This window comes from Monodelphis domestica, chromosome 2 (genome assembly GCF_027887165.1).
Source record: "Monodelphis domestica isolate mMonDom1 chromosome 2, mMonDom1.pri, whole genome shotgun sequence".
NCBI lineage: Eukaryota > Metazoa > Chordata > Mammalia > Didelphimorphia > Didelphidae > Monodelphis > Monodelphis domestica.
Window position 1 is genome coordinate 106765074 of NC_077228.1, and position 18748 is coordinate 106783821.

At 41.4% G+C, this 18748-nt stretch overlaps 1 protein-coding gene across 1 annotated transcript in view; it reads left to right on the forward strand.

Annotated features, from left to right (window-relative positions):
• ATP2B4 (ATPase plasma membrane Ca2+ transporting 4) overlaps positions 1-12920 on the forward strand; it is a 48157-nt gene extending 35237 nt beyond the window's left edge. The window contains 3 exon segments of the mRNA XM_007481187.3: positions 2112-2294; positions 12491-12556; positions 12558-12920. Coding sequence (XP_007481249.2) covers positions 2112-2294; positions 12491-12556; positions 12558-12896 — 588 coding nt within the window. The 3' untranslated portion in view covers positions 12897-12920.
• The last annotated feature ends 5828 nt before the right edge of the window (positions 12921-18748 follow it).

Consider the following 18748-nt stretch of genomic DNA (forward strand, 5'->3'; position numbering starts at 1 on the left):
TGTAAAGAGGGAGGGAGAGGGAGGGAGAGAGATGGAGTGAGAGATGGAGTGAGAGAGAGAGTGAGAGATGGAGGGAGAGAGAGAGAGAGAGATGGAGAGAGAGATGGAGAGAGAGAGAAAGAGAGAGAAAAATGGAGAGAGGGAGGGAGAGAGGGAGGGACAAGGAGGAAGGGAGAGGGAGGGAGAATGGGAGAGTGGGAGGGATGGAGGAAGAGGGAGGGAAGAAGGGAGAGAAAGGGAGGGGGGAGGAAGGAAGAGAGAAGGAGGGAAGGAGAAAGGGAGAAAGTCAGACACAGAGATTCATTTTGATAGAATGTATCCCTAACTGTATCTATACTGTTTGTTAGGGTTTTATTTAAAATGAAATCCAGCACTGCAGATCAAAGCATTCCACTTTATTTCCTTCATTAGTTGTTTTTTTTAATGTATATGTGATGTTTCTTCTGTCATGGCATAAGGAATATGAAAATATATATTGCATGAATGCACTGGTATAGTCTGTATCAGACTATTTACTGCCTCAGGAGGGAGGGAGGAAATCTGAATCATAAAATATCAGAAAATAATTGTCAAAAAATGTTTCAACATGTAATGGGGGGGAGGGAAGAAGAAGAAAAAAAATGAAGTCCAGTGGTTCAGCAAAAAGAATGCTAAATCTGGAGTCAAAGAGCCTAATTTCATATCTTAACTCTGACACTACCCTCATGACTTTGGGCCATTCCCCTCCCCCTCTCTACACTCACTGAGGACATTCCTCACTTCACCTGCCCCTCCACTCAGCAGCCCTATGGGAACACTCCCTCCCTCCCCTGTGTAGGGTAAGGGGGTGGGAAGTGGGCAGGGCAAGCCCAATACTGGTGAGGGCGGGCACAGCATGACATCTGGGGGGGAAGGGGGCACTTGGGTAAGGGGACAGGGTCTAACACTCCATCTCTAAAAGGTTTCCCATCACTGCACTAGACTGTAGACTTTACTTACTTAGCCTCTTTCCCCACCCACCTGGAGGTCCCTTGTTCTGGGCCATGGAAGGTGAGTCCACACTCAATATATCAGCTCTCTACTATGGTTCCAACTACCACTGGATATGCTACAGGTTTCTCAAATAGAATATGATTAAAACAGAAAATTCTTTACCTTCTTCCTCATTTCCCAGTTGTCCCTCACCCAAACATATGACCTCAAAGTCAGCCTCAACCCTTCTCTCTCCCTCACTTCTCATCCAATCCTTCACTAAGTGTTGACACTTCTATCTTCACAACATCTCATGTTCATCCCCTTCTCTCCACTTCATCTCTTAGTTCAAGCTCTCATTTCTTGCCTGGATTATTTTATTAGCCTCCTAATCAGTCGAGTTTGTCCTAAATTTTTGGTCTGAATCCAGGACTGATAGTGACATTGGAAGGAGTTTGAAGTGGGAAACTAGCTACAGCAAAGAACAGAAAAGGAAAAGAGATTAAGCTGAGGTAGGCAGAAAAACAGTGAGCACGTTCACCAGAGCAAGATTCAGGAAAGAAGATGGAAGAGGGACCTCTGGACTCATTGGTGCCCTACAGGGGCCCAGGAGAGGAGGAGGTACTTGATAGGGAAGCAATTGATCAAATTTGTAGCCAGATCCATGCAAGGCTTAAGTTTAGAATGTAGTCAGTTAGAAATTAGTGAACTATAGATTTGTATCTATGTACCAACAAAATCTTGACTACTTCAAATGTTACTATGGATTAGGTAGTTTTATAAACTTCAAGAACCAAATAAAGGAAGAACATTTATTTACCTTTCCACAGAAACCTATTAAGTAATGAATTGTAATGGTAAATATTCCTCTTTTCTACAAAGTACCTTATTCCAGGGGCATCTCTGTGCAGCATCAGCCTCAACAATTATTTAATGGAGGGAATTTTGATCACTCATGATGTCAGTGAAAACTTTATTTTCTTGTCAATAGCATGGCCACTCCAGGAACATTTTTGAATCCACTTATTTACACAAAATAATAATTAAACCTTATGCCTTGTTTCCCTGCCTTCCTAGGCTCCATTTTCCAATTTATCTGGAACCTGAGCTTTGCCTAACTTAAGAGATTTTACCTCTCTTTTTCCTCTCCATCCCTACAGATAATCAACACAATACCCACTAAAAAGCTGTTTTTCTTGAGGGAGGTTGGGTATGGCCACTCCAGAAATAAAATCCACAAGTTAAATATGGGTTTCAGTACTACCGAAACTGACCACACAGAAATGGAGCTGCGCCATGGACAGGTCCTTTGGTTCAGAGGCCTCAATCGCATCCAGACTCAGGTACAATGTTGGGGACCTAGGCTCATTGCTGATCTGGAAGAAATCTTTTCCAGATCAGAGGTGGAAGTGAGGGTGAAAGGAGGAAGGTAGCAATTAAGCTGAAACCTCTACATTCCCTGTCCACTCTAATCCCTATCCTCAAAAGGCTCACTGCTAATAGTATCTAGGATATAAATTCACTTTCCACTTGGCAGGAAAGGTGTCTAGGGTTGGACCATGTAAACATTGCTAGTTTTTTTTTTTTTTTACTTGCAAAGTAGCCCCAGGATGGGCAGTATTCATCTGCCTCCAGAAAAGATCTTGCAGTTAGTGTTTCCATGATGACAAGATCCCTATCAGATCCTTATTGAATCACCTCCTCTAAATCACTGAGGCTCTTTTTCCTATGACTCTATGGCCAGGGGAAAAGACAAACAGCAGAAAGCATCCTCTTTTCCCTCACTTTTAATGCTGTAGTGTGATGTGTAAGTAAAGAGAGCTGCTTCTTCATGCCTGTTTCTTTACAGGATCCAAACTTGCTTTGAGCAAGGGAAGAAGCCATACTTCCTTCAGCCCTCTATCTCCCTGCCCTTATTCCATACTCAGTTTCTTCCCTCTACCTAACAGGGGCATCATCTAGGAGTTCTCTAGCTACTTTCCTGTCTTCATTGATCCAGTTCTAGGAACTATCAATGCCCATTAAAGTCCCTAAAGTGGCCTCTCCAATTTCCAAATCAACTCATGAGACCCAAGCAGTCTTATAGCTTAGAAATGCCTTAGTCTGCCTTACTCACAGAACATAAAACAACAAAAATGATTTCAGTGTTTGTAAGTATGCTTGGTAAAGGAGATCACTTTTCCCATGGGCAAAGATTTGCTCTCCAGGCTAGTGATAGAACTGGCTTTTATAAAACCGGAAGGTCCCTTTCCTTCCTTGAGTCTTTAGAGTCTGATATGTTATAATTAAAATAGTTAAAGCCATAAACTGTAAGAATTAAAATAGTGTATGGCATAAATTGTAATAATTAAAATGGTTGATGTTGTAAACTGTTATATTTAAAAGAGTGGATGCCTAAACTGTAGTGAATTAAAATGGTGAAAGATATAAATTATGATAGATATAAGAGAGGGTGAGTAAATTTGACCACAGAAAATATGTTTCACTACAGTGTCTTGGTTTTTAAATCAAATATAAGGTGGTCGCCAGGGAATATATTCCCAATCATGAATATGCCCAAGTCAACTGAGTTTTATAGAGAATTTAATTAATAATACAATGAGTAATCAAAGAAAGAGAGAAAGAGTAAGAAAGGAATAAGTATGAAGGGCCTTAAGCCAACATGGCCTAGACCTGAGTCTTAAGAGAGAGAGATCAGTCAGTCAGTCTTTTATCACTCACCACAAGGTTTGTCTTAAGCAAGGATGTCTGGGGAACAGAGTCTCCTCAGAGGGAGTTCCAGCCAGAGTCAGCCTCCCAAGGGACTTCTTCTCAAGAGATCTTCAAAGGGCCTCCTCCAAAAGGATCTATCTCCAAGGCCTCCAAGCCTCCAAGGATCTCCAAGCCTCTCTTGCTCAAGAGATACCTTTTCTTATATAGGGTTTTTTTCCTATGTCACTTCCCCTAAGTTCTTCCATCTACCAATCACCGTAGATGTTTCCTAAAGGACAGACTGAATTCTGAATTCCTGCTAAGTCGACTAATCTCCTCAGGAAGTCTGAACCAGAGAAAACACAGCTGAGTCAACTGATCTCATTAAGAGAAAACCTGCCTGACCTTTATAGGTACCTAGCATCCCATTGTATCAATTCTAAAAAACAGGCATGGCTCAAAGAACTCCTTGCCTTATTATAAGCATGGGTCCAAGTACTTTCATTGTTTAGCAAGTTTTCTCCCCTAAAGCAGTCTTAAGTACGGGTGGAGTAGAGGTCCTCCCATAGCAAGGAGTTTTCTCCCTTAAAGCATTCTTAAGTACGTACGGGTGGAGTAGAGGTCCTCCCATAGCAAAGAGTTTTCACATCAAAATGGGGAATGTTCCCAGTCTAATGGGGAAATTTTTAACATTCACAAGTCTGAGAAATTTCAAGGTTTACAGATAGCCAAAATCTTTGAGTTCCCCCTCCTCCTGAAGTATTCAGTATTTTCTTTAAGGTCTGCTCTTTTCAAAATAATGTGTTTTTGCTCTTCTTCCCTTTGGGGTCTCCTCTCCTCTTAGCCAGATTCTCCTGTTGCAGTATCTCTTGGTTCCTGTCAATTTTTCTTTTTGGGGGGCCTGAAGTTTCCAGGTTTTTCTCTCAACCCTTAATCTCCAACCTACTTCACACCAAGCTACAATTTATGCTTTTCTGTGTGTTTGGTACAGCCCATACTTCTGACTGGTTTTCCTGCCATGCTTTGAGGGGGATGGGTGACGAGACAGTTTCTGCCTATATAAATATAAATTAGTTGAACTCAGAACCTGGAAGCTCTGGGTTCTCTTAATTCTGTCACCAGCAAAGATTCAGGCCAAAATCCCTGTAGATCTCCCATCCATCCTGTTTTACACCTTAGAGGCTGTCCAGCTCACTGATCTGTTGGGATATGACAACATTGTGTACTGAGCTTTCTGAGCAGAGTGGTTAGAACAGATCTACCTTTGTTCATGATAGTTAAAAGTTCCTTAGAAGTGTAGCAATGCAAACCCTTTCTTGGTACCACCTCTTCTAGCTTTACTGTTATTGTTATTTACTTGTTTCAGTCATGCCTAATTCTTTGTAACCACATTCGGGATACTGTAATGATTCTTCATTTCCTTCTCCAGCTCATTTTACAGATAAGGAAACTAAGGCAAGCAGAGTTGAGTGACTTACCCAGGGTCACAGAGCTAGTATACCTGACACCATATTTGAACTCAAAAAGATGAGTCTTCCTGACGCCAAACCCTGTACTTAATCCATTGTGCCACTTAGGTAGCTTCATTAGGGTATTGTCAGTGGCAACATTTGGTTGAAACAGGTAGAGGTAGAGGTAGGAGACAGTTATTAAAACAATCCTAATTTTAGTCTGGATTCCCACATTCTCTGAATCTAGGTTATCCCAACCATTCATATGATTATCAAATAACTACAACCATTGGAAGGCAGAACCATTTAGCACTAAGGGACAGAACCTCAGACAATCGTATTTAGAGTCAGGGAGGCAGCTGAGCTTCAGCTATATTGAGAGACTAAGCCTCTACTTTATGGGAGCCATATGGAGTAATACCTTCAAGCATCCTGCTTTGGACATACTGTCACAGCCGGGAAATGGTATTAGCTACAGGGAAAATCCCTGAACACCCTACTCCCATATGACAGGGAAGGAACATTTGTCCTTGCAAAGGGGAATTAGGCTCCTGATGTTATCAAGAGAAAGTATATAAGCTAGGTAGAGTACAGAAGGGATGATGTTTCAACCCATACTGTGTTCTGAATTCAGAAACCTATTTGGAGCACTCCAAGTCTTCTCAAACAACCTCCTAAATAAAAATGATAAATTGACCAAAAGCACAGTCAGTCCCTTTGCTTTCCCAATTTCCCCCTCCCCTGGGGAATGTCACGGAGAGTAAAATAAATGAAACCAGACCTTCTTCTAATCATTTGGTAGATGAACCTGGGGAAGGAAGTAAATTGAGTATTTTTAAGGTTGTTCTACAGAGTGTAAATCTTGTATGATATATATATATATATATATATATATATATATATATATATACACACACACACAAGTAAATATTTTAGGAGTTGGAGAATAGTGCTTTTCCACAACTCTGGTGTTTGGTTATTACCTGTACCCAACAAAAGCATGGGTTTAGGGTGTTGGTGGGACCAAACAAAAGGGAAATAAATCCTGCCTATTGCTAGTGTGTGGTGCCAGGAGGGCAAAAGAACAGATAATATTAATGTCTTCTGCCTCTAAGAGACAGAGCAATTTGGAAATCAAAGAGTCTACTTCCATAGGGCCAGAATAGCAGCTGTTCATGACCATCCCTGCCACCTCTAACACCTCTTCTTCTCTTTTCTCAAGCTAACTTCCAAGTTATACCTAGCAACTTCTGGTCATGAGGATCCTTAGAGTGCAAGCCCAACTGTGGTATGGCCTGGCTCTTGTTCTGTGCTGGAGCTATTTGTGCCTCCTTCTAAATTTAGGTTCAAAAATGACTGACTGGGAGAAGAAAGTACTATGCCAGGGGATGGGCCCAACAATGGAGAAGTAGAATAATGTTGCAATTTGCACTGGTTTTGAATCCTAACCCTCTGTACTTTTGTGGGTCTCAGTTTCCTTATCTGTAAAATTGGGGGACTAGATAAGCCCCAAGTCAATGCTCCTATGATCAATGTATTGATGAGAGGTCTTTCCACCAGGGCCACCTATATGCCTACTGGAGATAAAACTCTCTTTTGTTTTCCTCCAGTTTATTAGTTCTCTCACTGGTAAATCTGTAAAGATAAGCATTGTTTTGTTTCTGTTGGAGCAGAACTCAGCAGAACCTATCCTTAAGTTGTGTTCTGAAGTTGTGCCCTAATTTTGAGCATTTGGGTTACAGAGATCTATATCACCATTTTCTATATAGGCTTTCCCTGTTTCCTTCCCACACCTTCCTCTGCCCCCCAACTTCTTTGGAGGTAACTCAAAGGAGGTCTCATTCCTCTGAAGAGAAGAGTAAACAAAGGAAGCCTGCTATATCTTTACCTCAGCCTAAAGAGAGGGGAAAATGGAACTTTAATATGGTTTTTAGACTTGATGGCGAACGATATTATATAATAATCCCCAATTCCCTTTCTTCCTTATGACAGTTCTGTGTCAGTGAGGGCCCCACTTTCTGCCTCCTGACTCCTTTCTCTTCTCTTTTCCCCCCTTGTTCTCTTTCTGATTCCTCTAACTTCATGTCCTCTCCTTCCCCTTCTCCCTGACCCAGAAGCCAAGCCATCTCACTCTCTGGTTCTTTGCAGATCGAGGTAGTTCAGAGATTCCAACTGGCAATCACCTCTTATCCAGAAATACTGAGGAAGAACTTGAGATCTGATTCTACTCTAACAATTCCAAGCCTTTCTGCAAACATATCTACTTTTTCTGAGTCTTCTTCAGGCTGTGAGTAATATAGTCTCTTATAATGCATGATTTGCTAAAATGACCACAACAAAACACAAAGTGTCCACTTTAACTACGTTCAGTTCTCTCTTCCTTTTGGTTTTTCTTTTGATTTTTAAACCTGAGAGAGGGAAGGGGGGAAAAAAACACCCCACACCCCCATCCAGAAACCAACCAAATTAGGTTTGAATTTTATGTTTTTACTTTTAAAAAGCTGTTGCAAGGGGAAGCTAAGTAGGTGGCTAACTGGATAGAGAGCTAGACCTAGAGACAAGAGGCCTTGGGTTCGAATCTAGCCCCAGACATTTCCTAACCATATGATCCTGGGCAAGACACCCATTGCCTAACACTTACTACTCTTCTACTTTGGAACCAATACTTAGTATTGATTCTAAGACAAAAAAGTAAGGATTTTTTAAAAAGCTCTTGCATTTTAACCATTTATAAAATAATAATAATAATAATCCTGTTTTTTGGTTATTCTTCTGCCTTGCTTATGCTTTCTTTTTCTTAGGATAGTTGTGGGACTTACTTGATTGTATTCACTAGGGAAAGTGTTTTGAGAAGTTTTGGAAATAGGGTAGGTAGAGAGGGATCTACCATAGTTATTACATTCATTATTAAACTATGATTATATAGTTCAAAATGACAATCGGGAAGAAAGGAGTCCTGCCACTGCCATCTTCTGAAGTGACAATAACAATTTGAAAGATACAGCTGACTTGTAGAGAAACAGAAAGTGATGCCAAATTTTATTTTATACTTACTTTCCCATTTCTAATTGACCTTTTTGAAGCTTTATTAGGCTCAATCCTGGTAGACTATCAAGCAGCTTATATTCTGCTAGGTAGAATGGAATAAGGACATTGTCTCAGCATTATTGGTGTTTCTTCTGTGAGTTATCTGTGCCTTTCCCCTGTTTCCCCTGTTAACACATCACTGTTATCCTCAGCAGAGGTAACTTGGTTGTCTGCAGTTCATCTTGGGGACTGTGGAGTTTGAGGTGAGACTTTGGGAGGGGGCAGAATTAGCAGGAATTGTCCCTGTGAGTTCTTCATTTCTACATGGCCCACTAAAATGCTATCAACTCTTCCCTCTCTCTGATTCTCTCTTCTACTAGTTCTCTCCCCATGTCTGACCTTCTCCCTCTTAAGTATCCATCCTTCCTCTCAGCCTTTTGGTGGAAATGTCTGAAAATTAGTCTTTAGCTCACTATAATTTGAGGAAAGCCTGTTGTGAGACCTTCCTCTGCCATCTCATTTCAGTTTCTAGAAGAAAACAGAACAGCACAATGGCAACTAAGGAAAGTGTTGTTAGTCTGCTCCCTAAGCCTCTGGAAGAGGGGGCCATCAGATTCAGAGAATGACATTATTCCTTTCACATCAAACTAGCTTATTTGCTACTCAGCAGAGGTCTGTCTAGCCTTGCTGGGGTTCACAGAAAAAGACTTTTCCTAAATTTATCCTGGTTCTCCCTCCTCTTAAAAGAATAGTCTAAAGAAGAAGGAACCCCTGGAACAAGAGAAACAAATTCTGCTTCTCTTTAACTCTCACCACTCTTTGGGTCTGGGACATGAAGGGAGAAGGGAAAAGGATGGAGGACCTCCTAAAAGGAAAGTGCCTACCTACAACTGCCATAGCACTTGCTTCACTGGCCAGGTCTTGCCCTCCTATATGCTGTTCACACACAGGGCACCATGCATCTGATGGTAAGGGTTGGGAGGGTAGCAATGCTTAGGGATAGTTTTGGTTGTGTTTAGCAATCTTTGTATATGTGGTTGTTGTAAGGTGTATTGTGCTCTGTAGTGTACATGCTACAATAGAGGATGGGTTTGGGAATGGTCTTCCATGTAGCACTCATTAAGTTCCTTCATGAATTTCCTCCTTCCCTGAACTTTCCTTGCAGATGGGTTGGTATTCCTCTCCACCCCAGTACCACCACCACCACCCTTGGATTCCAAAGCCTGCAATCCAACTGAGTGATTTCTCCATGTTCTCCTAAAAAAATTCTTTTCCTATTTTAGTCACTCATTTTCCATCTTTTTCCATCCCTCATACAGAAGGCTACTGGATTTGTGTCATATAAGTAAATGCATCGTACACTACTCCCAACTCCTTTGGGAATATAGTGTTCTCTGGAGCACAGGTAGGAATGAGGTGGGTTAGATTCTCCTACAGGGTGCTAAATCTTGAAACACATATTCAAACCCTGTATGCCCTATCTAACTCATCATGCCTTCCTCTATAAACTTTGGTTCAAGGGATCCACCCCAGGAATCTCCTAAGGACTGGGAAGTGCCACAGTCATGAAAGTAGAAAAAGAGAGTACTTATAACTGACCTTAAACTCTCAGGTCTGAGGCAAAGGGACCTTGGCAGGACAGACCAATTTCTTTATGTATAGCAGAGTTGGTTAGCCTTAGGAGTTATAGAAATCCCTATTCCCTGGCTGACATACAAAGTTATTTGGAGAAAAGGTGAGGCAGAAAGCTTTATCAATAGCCTGCTGGAGCCAGGCAGAATAGGTGTTGTCACCTCTTGCCAATTTCTGTTTGAAGACAGTTGAGATGTATACATATGGAACAGAACAAAAAGGCAGGTCACCTGTTAACAGGAGCAGTTGGCCCAACTAGGTGTCATCTAATCTCCCAAATCATGTTCTGTTGCCTTCTCTTGAGGAACTCCACATTACCTAGGATGGCAGGAGGGAATCAAGTCAGCTCCATATCTATCTGTACTCATCTCCTGTCCAACTACCATTCATTTTGCTTTTATTCTCATCTTTTCTATGAGGGAGAAAGAATCAGAGGCAACCAGAATAGATTCAGTAGGTCCCCAACATCTGGAATTATCTGCTCTTTGGTGTAGAATTAGTAAAAACTTAGTCCAAAGTCTTCTGCAGTACCCACCAAGCAGGACTGGCCAGAGATCTGACATCAGTTATGCTAGATGGCTGCATATCTGATCAAGAACAAGGAGATTGACCTAAGCAGCCTAGGCAACTGGCCAGGAGAATGGTGCCTCTGTTCCAGCTCAGATCCAGCACCTATGATAGGTTTTAGAGATTTTCCAGCTCTGACAAATCCAAGCCCACCACACTCTCTAAAGTGCTTCCTGTATGTCCACCATCCTCCCAGATGACCATGATGGGGAAAGCAGGCTGGCAGGGACAGGGCTTCCCATATCCCATGACTCTCATGGGAGAAGGGGGAGGACTTGGTCCCCACCCCTGCCCTCACCCCTATCTCCTTGATATCTGCTCCTGGACCTGCTACTCAAAAAGAGGTCCAAGAATGGGCTCTGAGTGGGGTCCTCTACTAGTGGGCAAAGCTGCCTAAATCAGCTCCCATCTTCCCATCCCTCCCTCCCTCAGGCTTGGGCTGGACCCAACTGAGAGCTCACACCCAAGAGCTTTCTTCCTATTTCTCTTCCTTCTTATCCTATTCCATCTCTTCTTCCTCCTTATCTTCATCTTTTCCACTCTTCTTCCTCTTTCTCATCTCCTTCCTTTTCATCCTCTTCTTTTTCTTCCTCCACCTCTTCTGTTCCCTTAGCTTCTTCCTCCTCTCCCTCACCCAGATGGTATCACCTTCTTTCCCCTCCCTTCTCCTTCCTACAGGAAGTAGCAGTTCCTGATGACTGGTTTCCCTATCATGCACATCCCCAAGCCTCAGCTCCCCTCCTCCTGGGCTGGGCTGGGCTAGGTCAACCCCTCCCCAAAGGCTTATTTGGACTTGGGAAGGGTGGCAAGGCCAGACTACTGTGTACATGTGGATTCATGTGGATATGTGTGCCCAGTATGTCCAACCCCTGAGCTGCCAGAGTTCTCATTACCAACAATCCTCTAAGAGCCATAGAAGCTAGTTTGACTTGCTTGTCTTTGCTGCATGCTATATAGAGTTCACTGTTTTCACACCAAAATGCATGTACACAGATCTGTGGGTTAGTTCTTCTTTGTAGGTTCTAAATATAAATCTGGTTTAAACTACAGTGGGACGTTTTCTATACTCTCTCCACCAGAAGTTTACCCATTGCATCAATCCACATGTCCCAAGTCATTTCCCAAGTATTTGTTTTTTGCCTCATGAATGCTTTTATTTTTTAAACTTTTGTTTCAATCTGAGTGGTTTGTTAGGGGATGTCACATTTATGTTGGGTTTCTACCTTTCTTTATGAAGCTGTTGAAATGTCCCAATTAGATTGCCATCATTCTTCCCCACCCCTAACCCCATGCTTGGATTTTGAACCATGCTGTGGGGTGGGCCAGCCTCCCACGGGGGATGGGATCTTGGAGGTGGGACTGTGTTGGCAGAATGATGGAGGGGACACAGCTTTCGCATTCAACCCACAGCACAGGTTTCACAGGATAAACTACTCCACCTTGACTGAGGCCTGGCTTTATTTTATTCCCTCATGATCACACATCTAATTGGCATACAGTTTCATTCTCAACATACATGTTTCCATAGAACCTAACAACAGATGGGAAGCCTAGGGAGATAGTCAATGGAACATTGTCACGAAGTGCAGGGTCAGAGGGTAGAATCAACATGACCCAGATATAGGTTGGGGAATTCAGAGCACAGATTTGCCAAAAGTTTTTATGCCTAGAAAAGAGGGTCCTATCTAAGTGGGTATACAAGAATCCTTAGGTTTAATTTTCTAAGTGGGATCTCCTGGTAATATCCTGGGGGGACAGAATAGGACATCTATATTAACCCTGCAAGCATGTTGCTCTCATCTATTTTTCCTGGGGCTAAGTAAGAATAATAATCATAGCAATTCCAATAATAAGGGGATGTTAATAAGGAAAAATCACTTGGGGGGAGGGGTTTCAGTGGGTGTTTCCATCCTTCCTGGGGGCTGATTTGCAGTCCCTGGTTTCCCATGTGACCGTGTCAAACAGTGTGGTCTTTGATGGCTCCCAGCAGAACCATGTGACATTTATATCTAGTATTCCATTAGGTCCTTATTGTATATTTGTTTTCAGTTTTTGCTCAATGGTGTTTTGTGATTTTCATTTTGTTTCTCCCTTTGAGTATCCCAATGCCTCTACCAGCCTTATCTCACTTCCCTATTTTCTTCTCCTTTCTTCCTTCCTTCCTGGTATAGATTAAAGTAGTCAGAGCATTCGGTAGCTCCCTCTATGAAGGCCTTCAGAAACCTCAATCTCGGAAGCTCTATCCATAACTTCATAACCCACCCCAAGTTCACTCTGGAAGAAGATAAGTCAAGAACACCACTCCTGGATGATAGTGAGAAGGATGAAGAAAGCAAAAAGCCCAGGACAGACAGATTCCCTAAGGCCAGTGGGAGCAAAGAACCCACACCCTCTCTGTCTATCAAAGAAAACAACAATGCTTTGGACTCTAGCCCAGTGCACATCACAATTTCCAACTCGGATAGCACCTTACACAGCCTGGAGACATCGGTTCAACCCTCAGAACTCTGGCTTCTATCCCTGATTTCTCCCATTTCCTCCCTTATTTGCCATTTTTGTGTGATATCTATGAGGTAATGGAACTTCTCACTATCATGTCAACTGTTCCTGTGTGTGCACCATACGTGGATTCCCATCCAGCCATTGGAGGCAAAAGCAATCACATTTAGGGACCTCTAATTTGACTTTGAGTTGGTGTTTAAGGTGGGGGGCTTCATAGCAGGTACAAGAAGTGCTTGGGTCTCCACATGTTGGGCTCTGTAAAATAATAGTGTCTTTCATTAGCATTTTTAAAAGAAAGATAATGTCCCTCTCAGCCCTGAAATGATTTCCTACATTCGTGGGCATAGAACACAGGAACTTGGTTCCAATGAGCCAATGTAAGCTGTTAATTAAACAAGGATGCAGAGGGAGAAAAATGTATCCAAAAGGAAATAGTATAGGATTGGGGTAGGATGGGAGGTGGGGAATGGAGTTTGCAGAATCAGCCTATAGATAAAGATTGCTTTTTAAAAAAAAAAAAAAACTATTTTGACCAGCTGGTCACATATTAGGGACCAGAAACTGGCAGATCTGGGGCAAAGACAGGCCATTAGAATAGAGAGAATAACATTGGGTTTTCTATCTGGCATGACCCTTGGTACTTGCAAAGCAGTCTGCCAAGGCTTTGCCAACTCAAAAATAAAAAAAAAACCAATTCTGGAGGCTACATGTCTACTCCCTAAAGATTCTCTAGGTGCCTGACAGGTTACCCTTGAAGACCTTATCTGCTTTTTATTATTATTTTTTTTACTATTCCAAATGTTTACAAATCCACACAAAACAAGCATTTCCATATGACTTCCTTTTCTTCATATTCACATAATAGATCCCATCCACTAGTGTCCAAACTGCTCCCTCCCCTCCTCACATTATAGAAGATAGCATCATGGAGGCTAAAATGTTCATATAAATTACGTCTTTCATGTTTTATCTTTCTGTTCACTTTCTGGAGGTGACTTCTCAGTTTATTCTTCTATTATTAGTTCTTTGGCTGTATATAATATTATCCTGGTTCTATTCCAGGCTTTTTAAAAATCAGTTTGTTCATCGTTTCTTATAGTGCAATAGTCATATACCACATATACCATCACGATCATATACCACAATTTGTGTAGCCATTCACCATCTGATGGGCATCCCCTCAGTTTCCAATCCTTTGCCACCACAAAGAAAGCTGCTATAAATATTTTGGAACTTAAGGGCTCTTCTCCTCTTTCCCTAGTCTCCTTGGGAAACAGATCCAGCAGTACCATTGCTGGGTATAAAGGATATCCACAGTATTACAACTCTTTGAGTGTAATTCCAAATTGCTCTCCAAAATGGTTGGATCAGTTCACAGTTCCATCAACAGTGCATTAGTGAGTGTCCCTACTTTTCCACATCCCCTCCAACATTTGTCACTTTACCCTATTGTCATTTTACCCAGTCTTGTGGGTCTGAGGTGATAACTAAGAGCTGTCTTGGTTTGCATTTCTCTAATCAATAGTGATTTGGAGCATTTTTTTCATATACCTATATATGGCTTTGATTTCTTTATCTGAAATTTGTCTATTCATATCTTTTGCCCATTGGGGACTTATCTGCTTTTTTAAAGTCAAAAGGTCTTTTGTGTTCTAGTTTCCATAGTAGGAAAGAGAGACTATATTAATATCATGCAAAAAATACAGTTTTCTTCAGATCAGAAATTGATATTTCTGAGTCAGCCTTATGTATCTTGTTTAAAAGGATTAAAAATTAAGTGCTATCATGTGACCCAGTTGAAGAGCTTATGCAATTGGCTGTTTGATGTGACAAGTGACTTAGTATATTTTTGATTGGTTTTAAATGCCAATAAACTATTTAATTTCTCCAAATAGCCAACAAAAAAGAAAAAATGAGTTGGGTTCTAGAGATATTTTTATATAAATTATATCAATGTGGCTGAGTAAGTTTAAGCATTTATGTGCGTACATTAAGTAAAATTTTTTTCTATTTAGTTTCAGTGATACAACTGGCAGCAGGTAAATGTGGCTCAAGTTATTCAAGGAAATTCCCTCTCCCCTTCCTCCAGAAAACAAAACAAAATAAAATAAAATGATGCTTTAGATTTGAAATGGGTTAGTGTAGGGTTGGAAGGAGATGAGTAAGAGTGAAGTCCTCCACTTTAGATTCCTCCCTAGATTGGTCTTAAAGGATAAGGATGAGAGTCTGCTAATGGAAAGGAAACATTAAGCATTGTGCCAGACAAGAGATGAACTTATACCCCTGATACATTCAGTTGGATTGTCAGCTTCTCTCACATTAGGATTTGCAGAAGTTAGGGGCCTCTTGTTGATGTCTGTTTTCTTCAAAGCAACTGGCAGATAGGTATCAAAGATATTAGCATCTCTTCTAGTCTGCAAAGATCCCTTTTAGAGTCTACAACTTCTGCTGTCTTTTCTCTTCTTGTATCCCAGAGTGTTTAAATAATGTACATAGCATATAATTTGAGAGGACTTTCTACATGAGCATCTAAATGTTTCCCTCCAGAAAGGTTTTGTACACCATGAGGAAGTATCTACCCAAAATAAAAAGAACAAACACTAATTCTAGTCATGGTTGACAGTCTTGGAGAACTGTCTGGACAGAATTCCCCACTTGGTGTCCCCTGTCCTCTGGACAGGAGTGCTTGAGGAGCCATGGCACTACTCCTCACTTAAGAATGGTAGTTTCAGGGGGCATCTGGGTAGTTCAGTGAATTGAGAGCCAGGCCTAGAGATGGGAGGTCCTGGGTTCAAATCTGACCTTCCCAGCTGTGTGACCCTGGGCAAGTCCCCATTAACCCCCATGGCCTAGCTCTTACCACTCTTCTGCCTTGGAACCAATATAGAGTATTGATTCCAAGATGGAAGGTAAGTGTTAAAAAACAAAGAAGAAGAAGAAGAGGGAGTTTCACCTCAGAACCTCTTAGGGGAGCCTGGTAGACTCTTTTTAACTAAAACCTTTTAAAATTTCTAACCCTCTCCCACTTCCACTATTCCTAGAGGGGAAAGTGTATACAGAAGACTTCCAAAACACTAAAATCTAGAAAGGGAATGGAGCCCTGAGTGTCATGAGATCTCTTAGATAAATCTCTTGCTTCTTCTTCTACCTTATGGTTGAACCAGTCAGTGGCACCATTCCCAAATATCCTTGGTCCCACTCCAACTGCTAGTTCTTATTATGAGTCATCCCACTGTAGTAAGAATTTGTCAATGAACTTTATCCTTCAACCATTCCAAGTTCCTTCTTTTCCCTTGAACAGACCGATCCCTTTATTTTTAGCTCAGTGCCATCTCTGCCAGCCCTTCCACACCAATTTTACCCTTCCTAGCTTGTTTCCCAAGAGGAAGAGGTATGACTAAATTGACTGTGTTAAACATTTTCCGTGTGTATGTGTGTATGCCATATGTGAATATCTATATATATATGTGTGTGTGTGTGTGTGTGTGTGTGTGTATATGTATATATATATGTATGCCAATGAATCTTAACTCTTAAGTCTTTTGTAAGCAACACACAAATAGGAGTTCTGAGTTAGTAACTCATAACACGCACTGGTATTTTGTACAAAAAGGAAAAAATCAAACAGGAGGCTGAGTATTTGTGGTATGCATGACATAAAAGGTAAACAATATTTTCAAAGCAATATGTATCCTGGTGTGTCCTGCCATATTCTGCAGTTCTGCTTAACAGTGCACCCAGTCTATACCTGAATTCTGATATTATTTAAGCTCTATGTATAATGTTTTGCATGTATTTATATAGTTCTTGGAAAAAAGTGGAATCAACTGTCGATGCTTCTGGAAACACTGAAACTTAAATGTGTCAGTTCATCAAGATGAGAAGATTGAGAGGCGACATTTTAAAAAGGAAAAAATCAAGGAATAATTTTATTTTATTGGGGGAGAGGGAACCAAAGCTTTTGCCATTGAGCAAAAACCAATGCCACTGTACACTGAGAATAAAAACCCCATGCCCACTTGTAATTGTGATGTTCTCGGTGTGTCTTCACCAACGTGTAACTGTCCCTCCTTGTCTCCCAAAACTGAGCTGGGCACTTCTCCACAGCCTTCAGCATGACCCCTTCCAAGCAAATGAGTAGCTCCAAATCCACAAGTCCCCAACCCAAACACATCTTTTCCTCTCTTGGTTTTCACCAATGATTGCTCAGATTTTTTTTTGTTAAAAACTCATTTTTAAGATAATTAAAATAATTTTAATCAAGTTGATTAAAATTAATTTAAATAATTTTCATCAGTAAATTTATTTGTAAAATTAATTTTTCTACATTACTACCACAGTTCAGCAGTTTTCCCTTGCTTGGGCCTGAAGGAAAGGGAGAGGGAGAGGGACTGGGGAGTGATCCAATTGCTTAAAGAAGGAATTGAATTAAAGAGAATGAATCTGGAAGGAATAGAAGAAAATCAAGCTTCTGAAGTACATTTTCTTAGATCTTATTTTTTATTGGAAAAGAAGATTAACCTTCTAGGACACTTGGCTGCTGCTATGGAGCCACATGACCTGCAACTTTTCCTACCACAGTCCAGTACTGTTCAGGTTGGCTAATTACTCCATTTACTGAGTTGTTATTTCTATTCCCTGGACCTTCTTGGCTACTTCTTTCTGGCAACTCACTTTCATGTGAGAGTAACTCTTCAAACAGAGCAGTTCTGACTTACTTCTTCATGTTACATGGGTATTTTCTAGCTTCCACTGCCTTTTTTTACTATAACTCCAAAGTACACATCTCCCCACAGGCCCTCTAAACAAGGTAGTGATTTCGAAGAGCTACATGAGTCTTGAGACTGACCCAGGTAACATCTGGAAATCCTAAACCTAGATCTTGACTATGGAGGAGAAACCAGTTTTAGAAGAAGCAAACTTGTCCAGGCCTCTCCCATCCCTACTCCTCCTTAGGGTCCTCTGTTTGCAACAACTTGAATTTAGAAGCCATCATCCCATCTCTGATGGTACAGCCTTTAGTCAGTCCAGAGTACTTTAAACAGGTTAAACCTTGTGTTCCTCTACCATTCCTCCCTCCAAATCCCACCTCTGCCTCCATATCCAGAGGAGTTTCAGTTGGAACTCAAAAACTCCTGCTTTCGAACTGGGCAGTAAGTAATAAGGATCCACCTAAATGTGGGCCACAAACAAAGACAAATAAGCATAGAACCATAGCTCCTCACTTTAAATCACAACCTTTTCTCTTGAGGTTCTCTGCCATTATTGGGTGCTTACGTGCCCCCATGAGCAAACACACCTTTCTCTTTTGTCTTCTAACCTCTTTTAGTAAGCTCTGCTACAGAATAGGAATTCCACCCAGTCCTACATCTGTTTTCTGAGATATCAAAATACAAAGCTGATCCAGCATCTTTGGATCAGCATTTTTAAACTTTCAACTCTCAGTCCTACAGGAATCATCCTGTCCTTTGGGATTCCATTGAGTGAAGTAAGAAAGCCAGCCTAGATAAGGACTATGGCCAGGAATTCAAGTTTTCCTCTCTGCCATCTTCCCCAGGAGCATTTAGCAGATATTTGTGGGCGTAGCTGAAATCCATCTCTTGGTAGCCAAACTCCATGTGTTTTCCTTATCTGTGTTGTCCTCTGTTGCCTTCTTTCTACCTTCACTCCCACCCCTTACCTCCACCTCACAGATATCGCTGCTCAAGGTTTTTAGAAATCCCCTGCTCTGTTGGGTTGTTTTATCACACATATTCACTATCAAGCAATTCACTGCTTTATTCTGTGATAAACATAGAGAAGACTCACTAGATACCTGTGCTGAATATATGCTTACCTTTGTTCCTATGTCTATCAATGTTTCCACCCCCTGTTGCACTGCAAGGCAGCTAGGGGCACTGTGGATTGAGAATCAGGCCAGAGACAGA